Source organism: Corvus brachyrhynchos, unplaced genomic scaffold (assembly GCF_000691975.1).
Source record: "Corvus brachyrhynchos isolate BGI_N302 unplaced genomic scaffold, ASM69197v1 scaffold14, whole genome shotgun sequence".
NCBI classification, from domain to species: Eukaryota; Metazoa; Chordata; class Aves; order Passeriformes; family Corvidae; genus Corvus; species Corvus brachyrhynchos.
In genome coordinates this window covers 5,585,765-5,604,619 of record NW_008239110.1, presented here as the reverse complement: position 1 = coordinate 5,604,619, position 18,855 = coordinate 5,585,765, and the positions used below count along the sequence as shown (strand labels likewise).

The 18,855-nt window shown below is 38.4% G+C and overlaps 1 protein-coding gene across 1 annotated transcript in view; it reads left to right on the top strand.

The window, feature by feature from the left end:
• Nucleotides 1–18,855, top strand: part of PREP (prolyl endopeptidase) — a 96,471-nt gene that overhangs the window by 69,535 nt on the left and 8,081 nt on the right. The window contains exons 11-12 of the mRNA XM_008637920.2: nucleotides 10,652–10,788; nucleotides 16,430–16,524. Coding sequence (XP_008636142.1) covers nucleotides 10,652–10,788; nucleotides 16,430–16,524 — 232 coding nt within the window. The remainder of the gene's footprint in view (nucleotides 1–10,651; nucleotides 10,789–16,429; nucleotides 16,525–18,855) is intronic.

The window sequence follows — 18,855 nt, the reverse complement described above, 5'->3', positions numbered from 1 at the left end:
GTCCCTCACTGACATGGAAGACAGTTAGTTCTCTTCTAGTTGCAGCCAACTTCTGCATGTTTAGAGATTGTCACTGTGTCTCCCTCAGTTTTATTTTCCTTTAGACTAAAAACAATCAAAACAAAAGAAAAATCTGTGCTCTGTTCAGTTTTTCTAGTGGATTGTATTTCGTGGGCCTCCTATCACTCTGCTTTTTCTTCCTGGAATCTATTTAGATGCTCAGCATATGGTGTGTCACGGTTTCAACTGAACACAGCACTCCAGCTGAGGCTTTGCAAATGTGAATGCAACAGGAGGGGTTACTTGATAATATCTTGTGGGAGAGACTTTGGTTTATGTCCTCATGTAGGGTTTGCCTTTTCCCTAACGATTCAATGTTCAAGTTCAGTTTGGCATGTCTACAACTCTAAGATACTTTTCTGAACTACTTTTTAGTGAGCTGTTCACTATTCTTTATGTGATTGCATCTGTCAGGTTGTAGTAGGTTGTATTTCTGACCTTGCTGGATTGCATTTTACTGTTTCAGCTAGTTTTGCCTTTTGTTTGTTACTCCTTCCAAGCAGCACTCCCTTGTCACCTCTTTTCTTCAGTGTCTCAGTGTTTCCTGTCAGCAATTAAGCTTCACCACAGCTCCATACTCCCATTTAAATACTTCACAGTGGATACATCTCTCATTCTGAATAGTGTCCCTGTAGGCAACCAGGGGACTGGAGTGTTTCCAGAATAGACGTGGCTCTGGCAGAGCTGGGAGGTTTGTGTTTTGGAGTTGCAGGCCTCCAGGCACACACAAGTTCATAACTAGTTTATGCAGTTATTTATTAGGCTTGGCATACAACTGTTACAAAGAGGTTTAAGGAGGTAGGGCAGCCTGCAGACAACAAATTAGAAGGTTGTTGCTCTTTCATTTACTTGGTTATTGCAGGACTTAAGAGTCTTAATCATGGACCACAATCAGCAGTGTGCTGGATAGCATGGAAATGCAGACCAACACAGGGCCCTTTCCAACCACAGCTTGAATCAGAAGAGAGAAATAAATTACATTTGGAAGATTAATAATGATGGCTGTGCATTAACTACCTAAAGGAGACAAAACCAAATTAGAACTGGTAAAAAATGCAGATAAATTCTTGAGATATGTATATATACACACACATAATCACCGCAGCCCAGTAAAATTATACTTGCTGTCTTCATCCAGGGTCAAAACTGCTTGGTGGATTAGGGGTTTTGTTGTTGTTTTTGTTGTTGCTGTTAATTAACATTCATCATCATGGTGGAAAGCAGAGTACTAGAGCTGAGAGTGGAAAACAACAGTTTCAAATGTTGGTGGGATCTTACATAGACATATGGAAAATGAGAACCTCTGCGAAGTAAATGAGTGTGTGTGGCCACTACTTGGAGCAGACTCTGCTATTGAAAGGGAAAAAGGGAAGCAAATTATAACATGTATTGTAACCTAAAGTTATAACTCTTGCATTCACTGTGAACATGATTATCTTAGAAAAGGATGCATGGTAACAAAGATGATCATATAATAGTTGTGAGCAGTTCAGTTTATACTGAGCAAATAATTTTTGCTAAATAGTGGAGAGGAGGTATTGGAGAATCTCTCTTACCAGTTTATGATGGCACAATCATACCTCTTAGCATATATATGTTGGTGTTGCTGGCCACTTTGAAGGGTATAGTCTCCATTTATACTAAACACAGAAAAAAAAAGAGCTTAAAAAGCTTAGTCAATAGCTTTGTCAACAGATTTGGTGGGTTGTTTTTTCTTAAATTGGGTTCATTGCTGAAGAGAGGGGGCAAGCTGAACACAAAGTGCTTTGATAAGTATCCAGAGATGCAGAGTGGTGAACTTGTGTAAGTGGAACATGTATGAGTAGAATCATTCTGCAGACCTCTCTTACTTGCCCTCAGTATAAAAACTGAAGTAGTAAAAACTTACAAATCACAAAATCTTGGGGCAATCTGAAAGAACATTTTTTTGAGGGAAAAGAAAGAAGGATAGTTCCTTTTCAGTTCACTTTCTACCCAGGAACAGTTCAGTCACTAATTTTCTCTGGGCTTTTGTCTGCTTATGATGCAGCACAAATTCATCAGTGTGCAATTTTATTAATGGTAATCTAGTTTGCATCTTCATTTAGCAGTTGATTTGATTTTATCAACACTGCTCAGAGGTACTGATAAAATATTATCTTTCCTTAGATTAATTATTTCTGCTCTGTCCTTGAGACATCTCCCAGGAGATTTATGGGACAAGGAAAGCCTCTAAAAACTATCATTTTTATTCACAGTAACCAGTGTTTCAGCTGTGTGGATGAATGATATAAAGAAATAGATGATTTCCTTAGTTCCAGCTTCTGTTCTCATAGACAGGGAAAAATTGCTACATAAATTCTCCCTGACAGCTGCCTGAACTGCTTGCTTTTCATCCAATTTGTCAATTATTTTTGAAAGTAGCAGTGTACAGAGATCCCTGCTAGCAGCTAAAAATAGTCTGGATGCAGAAAAAGCTTCAAAGCGTAATGGTAGAATGCCTGAAATCAGGGAGTCTTTTACTAGTAGGAACATCCCTGACTTTTTCTTTCTGCTTACTGATGGTTTTTGAACTGATAGCACTCATTCTAGTTGATCTGGCATCATTAGACATTTGATACATGTATTTATTGATAGTTGATTATTAGTTGTGGATTACCTAATGTCTGATACAAGTTTATTGGCTTTTACTGTCTTGTTCATCTTTTGCCTAAGAAAGGAAAGATTGCTGCAGACTGTCCTTAGTGTTAGAGCTTCTTAAAAAAAAAGCATTCCTCTTTTTTATTCATTTTTCTCTGCGCTGTTCCAAGAGTATTACAAGGGTGCTTCAGCACACTCCTTGGTGTGCCTGGTATGAAGTACCTTCAAAGTCTTGGTTTTGACATCTGTCTGGAAACTACAGCAGCAGTTGAAATTTTTGCTGGGTTGCTTTATACCAGATTTGGTTTAATTTTTTCCCTAAGTATTGTTACAACAGTGAATGAAAACTGATAATTCTCTTCTGCTTCTTGCTACTCAGTGAGTGATTTTTCTTCATTGTACAAATGGCTACTGCAAATCTGAAAACAATAGTAGTCTCTCCACAGCAAATTTTCAAAATCAATAGCATCTGAACCTTAGAATTATTTTTTCTAAGATAGCGCCGCAGATATTTTCCAGGACTTAAGTTTTTCCTCAACCATTCTCAAGGGATTTTTTTCTTCTTCTGCTACCATTTTGGTGGTTTTTTTAATCATGTAGGGGCACAAATGAGTAACTTTAAATTCAAGTTTATCTCAGAAAGTGAATTATATGTAGCTATAATTTGAGTGAGAAAATGCACACGGAATTGCTTCACAATATTTTTAATGACCTATTCATTTCAGTAAGTACTTCAGAATAAATATTCACAGGAAAAGTGATTTGGAACTGATTTTGAAATATGCACTGTCTGGTGTAGATGATCTCTGTTTTCTTTCAAACCAAAAAGCATGAATGGCTTTTTAATATTGTACTAGCCACATGCAGAATTTTTGTAGGTGTTTAGTGATTTATAGCACTTCTGCATTCGGGTAGCCAACTTGGCATCTATAAACATGGTATGATTCTCTAAGGAAGAGAGAGCAGAGCCTTCTGAAATTGCCTGGCGTTTGAAAGTCATGAACAAAGCTTCTTGGCCATGTAAAAAACGCATGGATCCTCTCAAGGCTTTGGCACAAGCTGGCACTTGACATCCCCATTGTCAAGATTGAATTTTCTCTGTGCAAGAATTTTTGGGTATGGGTTTGCAAGTGAAAATTGAGCACCCTGAACTGTGTAGCTGCCCCTATGTTATGGAGAAAATCCAACAGTAGTTGTGTCATCCTCCTGAAGCTTGTAAACACTCAGCAATGAGGCTATGTTGAGATGACCAAGCAAGTTTGAAGCAAGATGGAGTCAAAGAAAGAAAAGGTAAATTAGCTAGTTACTAGCTAGTTTGAGTGAATGTATCTCTTTCTCAGCACATTGGATTAGGTGTGTGCACCTACCACATCATAAAACCATAAATAAGAATAGTTATTGTGAAGTAGCTTGCAAAAAGTGAGTTCTCCCTCTTGTTTACCCATAGAAAGTTGCCTCTACATTTTTGTTCTTATCATGTTTCTCATCACAGCTTGAACTGATTTCCAGCATGGTAAAAATGAGTAGTGTTTACTTTCTAATGCCTACACACTATTGCAGTGAGTTGCCTCGTCAGAGCAGTTTATTCAGTGAAGTAAAGCATGATTTAATGACAGAAAATGGACTAGCTAGCAGCTGTTATTTATGGTTTTATTCATAATGGTGTGCTGCTTCCATCGAGACATTCCTTTGCTTGTCTCATGCTATACTACTTCATAGTAGTACATTTCCTGAATGCCTAAGCACAGAGGCAATTCAGAAAAGAGACTGTAACTTACAAAGGCCCCTGGGACATTTTGCTGTTTAATATGACTACAATGTATATTTAAATGAAAAGGTAAATTTATCTCTCATATCTGTCTGTCTCTACACTGTATACTAAGTCATCTTCAAGGCAAATTGATGAAAGGAGTAACTGTACCTGACAGATTCTAATTATTCTGCTGCAGGAAGCTCTGAGATTGCACTGAAAGGGGCAAAGGATAAACAGAAGAGGCACGAAGCCTCTCTGGTTGCAGAAGTAGAGTGTGTGTAGGGGTCTCACTGGATCCCATTTACCACTAAGGCTTTATATAAATGGGATGATACCTTTTAGCTTATCTAGCAAAGAGTGATTTAAATTTCTGCCATGCCAGTCTTGCAGGATTTGTGATCTTTCACCTGTATTTTTCTCTTGTCTTCCCCTACATCCTCCCACCACCCTGTGAGAGACCTCCCTGCAGTCAATTGTAGCTAGGCAGCTGAACCTAGTAGCAAGGAGACATTTCTTCTAAAAGACCATCTCCTGGCACTTTGCCTCTGTCAGCATGAGTCTGCTTTTTGTGCCGGTGGGTGGGTGGTGAAACAATTTCTTCTGAGCGGATTCTTGATTATTTTCATAGTGCTTTTGCAAACGTCTGTGGTGGGTGTTCTTCTTTCTGGGTTTTACCTGCATGAATTTTTACTGTACTGAGTTACTTTGGCCCCTCTCCAGCTCTGTGTTAAGCAAGCTTTGCAACCCACACAGAATTGCTTTGAAGCTAATTTAAGAGGCTTAAAGAAGATGGATGAGGATTCCCCTCTGAAGAAAGGAAACCTCAGATCCTGTGGATTTACTCTGTAGTGGTGACAGTTCTCTGTTATTTTTCCTGACTTCTGATTCATGCTCTATATAAGAATACAAGAACTGGTGGTTAGTAAGAGCTGCTCTTACGGGTGGCCATTGGCTGGCTGCCAGAGCTGCCTAAGGGGCCACTGCTGATCTTATCCTTGGGTCCATGCCACTGCTGCAATAAATAGGGAGTTTTGCTTCTGATGAGCTATATAGTCTTTAGCCCCAGACTAGTGTCAGGTTTTTTGTAAGGTCAGAGGTGATGAGGGATGGAATGGGCTATGGACAGGTGCTGTGGAAGGCAGCACATGATTCTGGTTGAATCAGTGAGTTTTCTGCCCTGGCATCTTGAGAGGATTTCTCCTTGCCTGCCAGTTCAGCAGAAGTGTTCAGACTTGCTGGTGTGAGAGCAGGGTCTTTGTGACTTGCCTTCCTGAAGCACCAAGTGTTGGGGCTTGTCGGTGGGACGTGTTCCTATGTGGCATTGTTCAGCCTCAGGCACTGTTATCTCGGTACCTAAATATAGGTTTGAAAACCTTGATGTTCCATCTGTGTGGGAAAACTTTCTCCAGGGGCTACTCCTTTAAGTTTACTGTCCTGGTCACCTTTCAAAGATACTAGTGTGGGATTTTTAAAACAGTGAGCCTTTTAACAAAGCATTTGGGAATTGGCATTTGGGAATTGACATTTCGGAAAACATGGGCAACGTTATATGATTTAGTATGAATTCCTTATGCTTTTCTTCCACAAATCTCAAATGTTGGTGTGTTATGAGAAATCTTCACTTAACAAGGGAAATACTTTATGTGAAACTGGATGTTTGAAACTCAGTTCCAAGAAGTAAAAAACCCGAAGTAGTCATTCCCTATAGCCCCTGTGCCTGGGGTTGCTGGGACTGAACAGAATGTTTTGCCTCCCCAGTGCTGTCTGTAACTTTGTGGTGACTGCAGCAGTGTGTGAGGGCAGCTGCTCTTACCTAGAAGCAGAAAACAATGACTAAATTTCAGAAAACTGCTAAATCCTGTGTTTGTTTCAAGTGAAAAGGAATTATCTCAGAAAAATTATATAGGAGACATTGGAAAAAATTGTTTTAAAGGCATTGTTGTGGTGTTAATAAACCTAAATTATTGAACATGAATTTTTAATAAGGAGCATTCCAGCTTGATTTATATGCCGTTTTAATTGCTCTTTGTAAAATTTTTTGGCATTTCACACAATGGATGTCAATCTAATGACAAGTGTAATTCTTACCTGGTTTTGATCAAGCACACATAGACATGGAAACATCTGCTATTTCTGGTATGTAATACCTAATCTTGAAAGAGAGTTTGAGAGAGACATTATTAGAATAACTACTGGCTTCCTAAGAATAATTAGCCTACTGTGACATAAGGAGTGTTTTCAAGTCTCAGAAATCAAAGTTTCTTTTCAGGTATAAAATTCATGTTTTACCTACAGGAAATAATTCTTTTTGACAAGACAAACTGATCACTTTTTAACTGGATTTTAATGCTTTGCCATTCATGAGCGAGTCAGGCAAATGACAAAAGATTTCTGAACATTCAGATATTGTTCACAGTTCAAAACATATATACATTAGACCCATATGGACAAGATTATTTTAGATGTGTGTTTTACAGCAGTATTTCAAAACCTGTGTTGAATACCTTAGAAGGTTAATTTTAAATGTGTACGGGTTTGCAGTTGGTTTTTTGTGTAGAAGGATTTTAGGTTTTGTAAAAGCAAGATGATTTCAGGTGCACTTTTCTTACCCCAACATCTTTTAATATCTCCATTATATAAACAGAAAAAATAGTTCTGAAAGGGAGTAAAAGTGAAAATAAAACCTCAGAAGTTGTTGAGGTTTTTAATTTTTAAAAATTGAAGTTTCTATTCAATGTCAGTAATTTTAGGTATTTTTAGTTATGTGGCACAATATGAGTGCATGAGTTTTACTTATTTGTGGGGATTATTGTGTCACTTTCTTTAATATTCAAAATACTGATTTCATATTTGCTCGTAAGAGAAGTGCATGTCGGATGATTGCCAAAATTATTTTTAATTCTGTGTGTAAGTATCAATGTCTGTCTGTGTTATCTCTGTAGATAAATGAAAGAAAAACTTCATTTGCAGCGTCTGTTTTTCAAATCTTTTTACTTTTCTAAAAGACTTAGTTTTGCCTCCTGGTGACTTGAGATGGAGAGGATGCTTCTTGTCATAGCAGACGCAGAGGTGGATAAATATAGAGTCTTTCTGAATTAGTGTCTGTGTCTACAGTGCAAGCTGATATTTCCCCTCTTCCCTAAGTGAACATTCACCTAACATAAATACTGCACATTTAAAGATAATAATTAGGAGGACAGAGAGCTCCCCAGGAATGAATGTATAGAACATTTTTATCCTGTTCAACCCCTAAGTAAATTTACAAGCCCAATCACAGAGCTGTTAACTGTATTTGTTTGTAAAACTTATTCTGTAAACTGTCTCTGACATAAACTTCCACTGACTTTTTCAGGTGAAGATGGAGTGTAAATTGCTTTCAAATGCTAAGTTTAAAAACCAAAACAAAACAACACACCACTCTCTAAATATATATGTATGCACTATAGAAGAATGATAAAGACTGGGCTTTGTGTAGCTTATACAGCTTAATTTTCATGTAATTTATAGCAAATAGTGTTGCTTTTTCCTTGCATCACAATAAGTAGACTAGAGGCTATAAATGTATGCCTCAGGTTCTACCATCTGAATTGAAAGTGGTTCTGGCACTGAGACCCCACTGCCATGTGACACAGGGATATTAGAGGGAGACAAAGCTACAGCTATTCCAGGGCTGCTGTACTGCTCCAGCACTATGGTCCTAGAATAGCACCAAGGGTTGCACACAGCAGGAGTGCCCTGTCTACCACACAGCATTGCTGTTGCATTCCTAAAGGCCGAAGATACTTATTTTTAGCAGGTCCCTCCTTGAATGGTGAGTTTCAGCGTTCATAATAGTACTTCTGAAGTATTTTTCTCCATCCTTTTCCCTTCAAATAAATTTTTCTAACTTGTCCTCTTCTTACATATGCTTAGTGACATGAGACCTTATTGGACAATATATGAACAATGAGTAATATAATGTGGCTGGCACAAGTGGATCACTCCTGTCTGTGATAAAGCAGAAAAATGTAGTACCCTTTTATGAGCATTTACCATTGTAAAAGCTGACAGCATCTAAAATTAGGCATGAAACACCATCTTGGGAATCCTTTTTAGGGCTTGCCCTTTGCAGTTTACCTTAATCTTTGAGATAGAAGCACGTCCCTTTATTGGTTACATGAATAAACCATTGGACTTGCTTCAGAGATAACAGCTAATTTAAAGGTGAGATTGAATCAGTTGTTGAAAATAGTCTATCTGGAGATGCTTAAATAGCTTCACATATCTTAGCGTCTCGCTGAATTGATTTCCACCCCTCTCTCGTGTGTTCATCTTGCAGGGAGAAATAATCATTATTTTAGCAAAGATAGGACTGAAAACCCTTAAATTGCAAGTGTCAGCTTGACGTGCATCTTTTTTTTCTGTTGAGATTTCATTTAATGGTATGTTTTATCTTAACTGATGACAATAAAAGCCCTACAGAAGTCAGTTTTTAGGGAGTTGTAAAAAAATAAAGTCCTCATTCAGAAACCAGCATTAAAATTCATGGCATATTTTAATCATCAGGAAAGGACTGGCCAACAGCAGTAAGTTTCTGGAAATGTAGAAAGGCCAGGTGCTCGCTTCCCGAGAATTGCCAGCACCAGCTGGAGTTGATGGATGGTGTTTTATGGAAGAGTCTCTGGGACTCCTCATCATCATCCTCAGCAGTTCTCCTGTTCATCAGTTATTTTGTTTGTTTATAGTGTTCAAGTAACTATTTAAAGTGAAAATTCTTTATATTCTACCGTTCTGAGAAGCACTTTGTCAGTTAAGATACAGTTATGGCTGCAGTTGGAAACAGTGATTTCATCTGTGTAAAAATGCCCTTAGACTTTTGTTTTTTGGTTTTTTTTCCATCTACTGGGCACTGTGAAATACTGAATTTTTATCTGTAATATGTCTAGAGGTTTTGGTAAAGCCTTTGGAGGTAGATGTGATTTCATTTGAAATTTCTCACATTTCCTTAGCAATGATTGAACTAAAATTAAATGTGATTACTTTGTTTTCAGCATGCCATGTGGATTTACATGTTTCACATTACAGGCAATGCTCAGAATAAATGTGTTGCATAGGTTCATATTACTTGTGAGGTTCATGTCTTGTAAAAATAGAACCTGTTGATCATGTGCGTTATAAATCACAGTAGGACTATTTCCTTTAAAAGCAGAGATTGTAAACAGGCAACTAAATTATAAGAATGTGTCATTTTTCATTTACTACATTTTTGTTCTAATTAGAGTAGAAGCTGCAATGATGTTAAAGCGAGGCAGTGAAAAGGAATCAGCCAGAATTTTAGAACAAGCAATAAACTGCATTCACAGCCACGTGTTTTGCTTGACTGGCAAAATATGACACAGAGGATCCCAAATTAGAGTATGCAGGCAGAGACATGCATCAAAACAAGAAGATGTGTGTAATTGCTGTTAAGCAATTACAGTCTGTGTTTGTGTACATGGAGTTCAGCTTTTAACTTCACACACTGCTGTGGCAGCAAGCAATAGAAAGACATATGAAAGCATGTGCTATGTGGGTACTTGATGTTTTGGGAGCTGGTTTCCTGAAAGCCAGTGGGCAGTTCAGTTGTCTTACATAATGGACTGGGGATTCTGCAACTTCTGGTTCTAGTTGCTACACAATGTCTGAAAATGCACCAAGTGCTACAAAAGTTTCTGTCGTGGCTTGTGTTTCCATCCTGATGAGGTGAAGCGTCTCTGAGACAGCCTTGAAAGACTGGGCTTAGTCCACTTTTGCTGGACACAGACTTGCCCTGGTGAATTCATCTGTGCAGGTCATCTGGTTTTAGTTCTGTTCTCTGTGCCAGCTCAGTCTTTGCTCCTTTCACATGTGATGGACCATGTAGCCCTTGTGTTTTCACAGTCTTCCCTTGCAGAGAACTGTATTCTTTTGGCAACATTTTCTTAAACCCTCTTGTGTGTAGAATTGATAGAAAAGACACCTAAACATGATATCATCATACCATAATTTGTATTGTCTCATTTTGATACATTTTCCAGAGCTATTAAGAAACCAAACTGGTGGTGCCCATTACTGAACCTGACCTGGGCAATTGGTGCAAGTTGCTCAGAAGGTTTTACCCATCAGGCACAACAGAAACGATCACCTCTGATTCTTGTTAGCAGCACTTGTGGAGAGTTACAGCACTAAGAGCATTTTGTATTTCTTTTTCTCTTGTCTTAGGTTTTCTACCCTAGCAAAGATGGCACTAAGATCCCAATGTTTATTATTCACAAGAAAGGAATTAAATTAGATGGTTCTCATCCTGCCTTCTTGTATGGATATGGAGGCTTCAACATATCAATTACACCAAGCTACAGGTAAGCAGGGTGATTCCCACTTTCTTCTGAAGTATCTGGTGTTAACAACTGTCACAGACTGTGGGCAGAGTGGACAATGAATTTGACAGGATGCATTTCAGGTCCCTGAGGAGCAAGATGGGCGCCATAAGGGCTGCCTGCACATCAGTGCCCAGGCATCATTTGTTAGGCTTTGTTAGTTCTGAATTCAAGGGTTTTGCCTGGGCTCACAGAAGAAATTTTGCCAGAGCAGAGAAGTGCTCTGCTCTCCTGAGCTTTACAACAGTCACCCAGCCTTTAGGATTACACTTTAACCTCTTCCTGCTCTGTCACTGAGTTCAACAGAAAATCATGGACATATATATTAAGGAAATATTTGAGCCCTTTGCTGAACTAATAACATAGGAAGTTTTCTTTTTTCAAGTTAAGCAATTACCTATGTCTAGATAGTATAGAAAATCAAATGTTTGGCTAAATTAATGTAAATAATTAAAATTTGGCTGTGTTTTCATATTACATTTTTGAGATTATGTCAGAAGCAAAATCCTTCTGTGTCCCATACGATCAAGAAAGAGGAAAGAGGATTGTGTCTTGAGACGCAAATGATACTGTCTCCACAAATGCAAAGCAACACTTAAACCAAAAATGCTGTGTGCAGAACAGGCTTTGTAGCTCTCAAAAGCCATAAGCTTTATTGCATAGATGATCTCTTTAAAGAAAAGACTTATTTCTTAAGCAAAGCATTTTGAATAGACTTGCTAAGAGGCAGTGTTTGAATACTTAAGAAATGCTCCTAGGTGAGGCAGAGGAAAAAAATGGAAAGGGCTGAATAGAGAACAGTTTTTCAGGTAGCAGAAGAGCAACTCACCACAGAAAAACAATCTGTTACGAAACAATCCTATTAAGTTTAGGTGCTACCAGTCTTGCTTTAGAGTTAGTACATTTCAAGAAATCCTTTTTAGTGCTTGCCTTTCTTGTTTGCTGTGATTGTATTTCTGAATAGCATTTACAGTTTCTCATCCTTTTTAGCAAATACCTTGTCTAACAATGGACCTCCCATCTTGTGTTCTGTGATTATTTGTAAGCTTTTTATCTGCCTCATAAAGCTATACTTTTAATTTCCTGTGGTTCTTGAGAGACACAATTATATAACTAGCATAGTTTTTAAATTCCTTCTTAGTTAGGTTCAACCACTGATTTATTACAGTTTATTGTAAATGCTGAAAACTGTGATAAAACTTACCATGCTTTCTTTTTTAAAGAACATAAAATAAATATTACATATCTATTGATTTAAGGTAAAATTTCACATACTGCAGAGCTGACACAAGCTGGTTGCTGGCAAAAGGAGAAGGTATTTCACATTGCCTACTTCCATCTCCCATCCATTGGCCCTGGTGCTTGCTGGAGCCTTTGCTAAGCTGATTTACCTCACAAGAATGACAGAAAACTATCCCAGCAAAACAGAGTGGGTGGTTTTCTGCCATTTTGGCAAGCTAAAAATTGATTCCCGTAGGAGTCCAGCAAACAGCAGCAAGAGGGTGCAGCTGACATTTAGAAGAGAGGAAGATGGGAGGTAGGAGCAGTGACCTATATTTTCCTGAACCCTATGAAACCTTCATTATACAGTTCATAAATTAAGAATATGAGTTTGTAACAGTTGCTTAAAAGTAAATGCACAGAGAACAATCAGTGACCTTCAGATTTAAATATTTTATCCCACTGACCATGTAAATAAAACATGATTGGCTACACCTCCCTCCTTATTCTCTCACTGTAATATCAAGATACGATTTCTCAGCTGTCTCTTTCTAAAAGAAAAAAAAGCCAAAGCCTTCAAATACATGTTTATGGCTAATAACTTGAAAATTGGGTACTTGATGAGGGAATGTGTTCCAAAAGTAGGCAGGCAAAATCAGGGAAAGGAAATTGTGAGAGAGAATTTATGACAGAAAGGCAGGATGTCCAGTTCACCCTTTACCTGGCAGATTCCACTAATGTTTTACTCCATCCCTGTTACTGTATACTACAGCACTCCACAAGGAGTTCCCAAGTCCAAGTGCTGTTCCAGCCACAGCCCAACACCACTATTTGGTCTTTTTTTTTTTTTTTTTTTTTTTAGTGGACGCCAGGCAAAGTTTTTTTTTTTTTTTTTTTTTTTTTGATGGCAGCAGGCACAAGTGCTAGAAAGCAGCCACAGGATGGCCAAGGCTGAGATGTAGCTATGGAAATGTAACCAGGTAGTAGCCAGCTTACCTTTAAAAAACCAAAAAAAATATTCCTAGCTAAACACTCCTGGGTTGTTTTATTTAAACTTAAGGCTCTTAGAACTTTCCACAAAGCACTCCATCTTCTCCTTTCCAATGGTTCAATTCTGTCCTGTATGTCTTCCAGCCAGTACAGTATTTTCTTACTGGTATTTCACACCCATTAGTGTGAGCCAGCTCTCTGCTTTGGGTAGCTTATTTCTGCTTAATTCAGAAACTAGCATTCCTTTTCACATCAAAAATGAAAAAATCTTCTTCACTGAAAGTAATAGAAACAAACCAACAGGTTACAGGATCCAGAAATAACTGCAAGAATGACAGGCCAAAGTCATTAAGTCAGTTACAGTAGTGGTTTATTTTTGAGTGCAAGCATGCATCTTTCATATGCTTCTCTGGACTGGAGAGCTGCATTTGGTGGCATTTTGAGATGGTGCTTGCTAGAGAGAGTACTGTCATTAATTATACAGCCCACATAGCAAGTGCAAATGAAGGCTGATGGAATTGATACCAGTGGCTTGGCAGAGCTGCTGGGGAGATGCCATCACAAACCCACTACTAATGCCTCAGATTTGGCTAACCACGCTGTAGGAACCAACATGTTTCCCTTCACTGTTCTGTGTGTGCCTGCGTGGGTACAGGAGAAGCAATTTCTAACTCATCCTGGAATACAGCTGGTTGTGCAGCAGACTGTGAAATTGCATTTCACTGCCAGGTTGTTCCCAGCCTTTAAGCAAAGAGGTGCAGGGAAGAGAGACTGTGAGCCTGGAGAAAGGTCAAGCAACAGAGCAGCCCTCAGTGCAGAGTGGAGGATTACTCCTTTTGCTTATTCTGTTACTGCTCCCTTCAGCTCCACAAAAACTGAGAAAGCAACCAAGTCCAGTGACTCAGGACTTCTTCTCCATCACCTGTGTGCTAGCCTCCATTTTTCTGTCAGCTCTAATACCTGAAATCAGATTAGTAATTCTGGGAAAGTGTTCTTGCTCTGTGAAGCATAGATCCTCACATTGTTCTCTACTGTAAAAAACAATACCTGATTTATTATTTTTTGTGTTATGCTCCTTAAGAGTGATGAGAGGGTCTGGAAGGAGTTCTCCAGGGCGGTAACTATTTTCTAATCCCTCCACTGACTCCATCCTGAACCTGTTGCCCTTTCCTTTATCCTGCTTCCAGGAGAGAAAGAAAAACAGGTGTAATGAGCAAAAGGCTGCAGGGACTGTTAGAAAGAGCAGGGACCCAGACTTTCTTTTGCAGAATGAGATATTTTGTAGCCATCCAGGTTGACTGGGCAGTTTGCTGTGACTCGGCCACAAAGGTGACTTGAAATCAAATTTGTAAGCAAGAATCCTCCTGGAAAAACACAGGAGGCAGTAGTAGGGTTGTGTGTGAAACTTGAGCTTTGTGCTGTCTGATTACCTGGAAGTTTCACTTTTTAAAAAAGTAGTAAGTTCAGATTCTATGCTTATAAAACCTGGTTCCTTGAACTTAAAAGTACTTTTGAGAAAGTTTGTTACAAGCTCAAGGCATGTGTCTCAAAGTATTGATCAAGTTACGGTCCTGACTCACCATGATCCCTGAGACAGGCACAGTTTCTTTCAGCAGGTGGAAGAGGATGGACTCTGTTGTGGAGTATTTTATTTTTTCAGTATTCTCAGGCAATATATTTGGGAAGCAAGCTCTTACCTTACCTGCAATTCTTACTACTTCTGATTATTAGGGAATCAAGTAACTTTGGACCAAGAGGTCCAACGTTTGAGACAGACAGGGAAAAGAAGTGGAGAATATTTTGGAAGGTTTTGTGACTCTACATACCAAAAATTAAGAAGCCACACTCTAATGAGGCAATCTACTGTCAGGCTACTCCACATTAGCTGTGTAGCAACCTGTTGAAATTAGGAGTCCTGGAGTTTGCCAGTGTAATGCTCTCTGGCCTTTGGGCAATGTGCTTACAGAATATCAGTCTTGCGTTTGATCAGCATGTCACAGCAATCTAAGGAAAATGCAATTGACAGTGATGGTCTTGAGAATTGATTTTACAGAAGCTGAGATTATTCATGCCTCCTGAGCCATCTGATGGCCACATAACCAGCCTAGGTGGAAAAGTTTTCCTTTGATGGTCATGAAAATGCAGAAATCTCTTACCAGTTATCCTTGTGCTTTTTATTTCCTTACTTCTTGGTATATACTCTCAAGAACATGTGCCAGTACGGAGATAATTGTTTTTGGAGGTATGAAAATTCTACCTGTTGTGATACTACATCCACATGAGACACACGGAAGGACTACCATCTTTCAAGCCATTTCTAATAAGCAGTAGTGGGACTTAAAAAAGACCCAATCCTTGCCCTTGTGGTTGAACAAATTTAATTTCTGCAGACAGTGGTTTCTGGATGAGCAAAGAATTCAAGTAAATAAGAAATTTAAACCTACTAGAGGGGGAAAAAAAGACTTGTTGAGGTTAAATTTTAATATTTTACTTGTCTCCTTGGCATATGTGTGGTTGGCCTTCTGCAGCTTCTGCTATGTTAAGCTACTGCCTCAACAGATCAACAATTAAATTATTCTAATTGTTAAATATAATTTAAATTACTTCAGTCCATTTGAAAAAAAAAAGATAGTAATATTTTTGATCATTTTGCAGTTTGGCATTTTAAAAAAATATGCTGTTTTGGCTTTCAGACTGGTTCAGGAGATAGTAGGGGAGGCAGAACCTGTAATTTTATGTTATACTATTTGTTTTGTATTTAGCAGTGCAAGAGGAAAATGAATAAGAATGGGATTGGCCAGCACTTTACTGCTGACCATGGCACAAAAGAGTGGTAGATACAGAATTTTTCTTTGCAAACACAGTATTACAAAGGTCCAGAAGAAATATATTAAGCAGAGGTTAGGTTGAAAATAGCTGCTCATAAACAAAGATCAAGTGCTGATCTTAAGTTTTAATTCTTTGCTTTCTTCCTAAGTCTTGCTTTCCTCTCTGAAGAAGTGGAGATCCCATGAAAAAGGAACAGTTCAGAAAGCTATGGAGGCCCAGTGGTACTGCATAACTCTAATCTGCACACTAATGACCTTGAAGATAATTTTTTAAGATTGTGACATGTCCTGAGTGGCCATCTGTCAGGCCAAACCACTGGCCATTCTCCTTCGAAGAGCAGAACTGAGGGAGGAAGAGTGGACCAGCACTGGTTCCTTCCTCTCCCAAAGCTGCTGGGAGTTTCATTTCCATGGATAACCATTGTAAAAAGCCTGACTACTCAGGTCCACCATCGAGAGGGACTTCATTCACAATTTCATCATTGATTTTGGGAGAGATCTTTCCCTCAAAGTATTTCTGCAGAAGTGGTGAGTGTCTAAAAATTGGAAAATAAAAGTAATCCTCTATCTGTTTGCTTTTTCAGTGTGTCAAGACTTATTTTTGTGCGACACCTGGGAGGTGTTCTAGCAGTGGCGAACATCAGGGGCGGTGGTGAATATGGGGAGACCTGGCACAAAGGTAAGTCAGTCAAAGCAGAGGAACAAAACTGCAGGCTTAGCAATGAAAATTGCAACATTTTCTTTTCACTCCCTCTTCCATGCTCACATCTCCTTTTGCATTTTACTTACTCTGAAAAAAAGTAGATTTTTTTCCTTACTTACATGTTGGAGCTGTACGTTGTCCAGTGTTAATCTGATGGTTTTCATTAGATTCTTTTAATTTTTGCCCCCTAATTAAAAACAGTTTTGTACAAAGACAATATTTTCCAAGAAAAAAATTGTGGTTTTTTAAGCAAGATCAAGTTCCCTAGACTTAAACACTGTAAAAAGCAGCTATTTATCTTGAAATGATCTTAGAAAAAATGTCTGTCTGTATTGCAAAAGACCTGTCTTGCTTTCACATACCTCTTTCGTTATTGCAGGTGCGCAATTCTAAATCCCCAAGACAGCAACACTGACTATTTAGACTCTCTTGGTATCACGCACACTCAAAAAAAATCATTTGCAGAATTTTACAGAAGGTGTGAACTCTTGAGTTCAGAATATAATTCTTCCATATTGTTTTTGCATAATTTATGAATAGACTTTTTTTTTTAATGTTTGATGAATGTGACTGGAAAAATTTCTTCACCAAAAGGGTTTTCAAGCACTGGAACAGGCTGCCCAGGGAAGTGGTTGAGTCACCATCCCTGGAGGTATTTAAAAGACACATAGGTGTGTCTTAGGGACATGGCAGTGCTGAGTTAATGGTTGAATTTGATGATCTTACAGGTCTTCTCCAACCTAAATGGTTCTGTGATTCTGTGATTGAAGTTCACATGAAAGCAACAGCTCCAGAAGTGCATTGACATCATCTCCTTCACACTCTTGGGGGATCCAACTTGTAGGCAACCATTTGACCTTTTAGGGTTTTTTAAGTAGACTTTTATGCCACAGAAAAACGAAGTCAAACACTGCAAAGCTCTGTCAATCTCTTTTCCCCTTTTCTTAACACTTTTGATGTATTTCTGTCCATGTTTTTCCCATCAAGTCTTTGTCTTAATCATTCAATTGTCTTTGTCCACTTGCCTTATTGTTGACAACTGTCCACATTCCTCTACGAGGGGAAAAAGCTTGAAAAGTCCTTCTTATCTCTGTAACATACCCATCACTATTTAATGGTGATGCTTTACTCATATTCCAAGAATCTGGTAGATAAGTTGTCAGCAAGCCAAATGTACCAAAGCAGTGGTGCTTGTGATGTAGCAATTTGCCATGGCAGTAATCCATAATATCTTTTTATCTGGCAAAATGGTATTTCCAGATCATTGCATCTTGATTTTACTGTTTCATCTGTGGTAACTATTTGTCTGGGTCATTTCCTCACAATTGAGTTAATTATGTAATAGTTTCATAAATAGAAACGGTATGTGCTTGCAGATACAGGATATTATTGCTAAAGATGAAGTATCCTTTTTTAATCTTAATTTGCTGGTTGATTTGTAATAGATTTTAATAAAATTTATCTTAATATGATAATGCTTCTTTGATCCACCTATTTCCTGCTTGATTTTGACCCAAAGTCTTTTATTGCAGTTTCAAATAAAATATGTATGTGTTCTTTGTTAGTTCCAGAAGCAATTACAGAAGTTTTTTTTGCTTAGGTTTAATTGTATAGATAAGATTCTGACCTTACACCAGCCTGGTACTTTGAGTAAAGAGTAAGATTTATTTCTCCTTTATTGCCCTATATTTGAAGACCTTTTTGTTGTCACAGTATGTCTCTCTTCAATGGTCTTGTTAATACGAGAATGATGTGTATTTGTTAAAAAAAAAAGACAAAAAAATTAAAATGTACTGGTTTCAGTTCTACAAGATCTTTATGATTAAATGTCAGACTTGCTAAACTTCTGCAACATAGAAATGAAGCAACCATTCTAAACTGGTTGTCTAGGATCACTTGATGGACAATGGAGATAAAGAGACGTTTCCAGACTGTAGATCATCTCACTTATTTTAGTGTAAAGTTAATTTTCCTGGAGGTTCCTGGACCATAAGGGGAACCTTAGGCAATCAGCTTGGAATAAACATCCAGCTTTCAAAGAAAGCAGAAAAAACTGGGCTTCCATTTCTGCATCCTTTAAGCCCCGCTTGCCTGTGTGGGCCACGGCCTTTGCTACAGGAACGCAAGGATTTTCTTCCTAGTTCCCATTTCTTCCTAGCATTTAATTGCCTGAGATTACCATGGTCTTTAGGTAGGATAACCTTTGAGAAGGAGCTAGTTTTAGTCCCTTGCCTAACAGGCAAGATTTGGACAACTGTGAGCTCTCTAAGTGGATACTCTTCTACTGAAATAATTGAAAGATTGTAG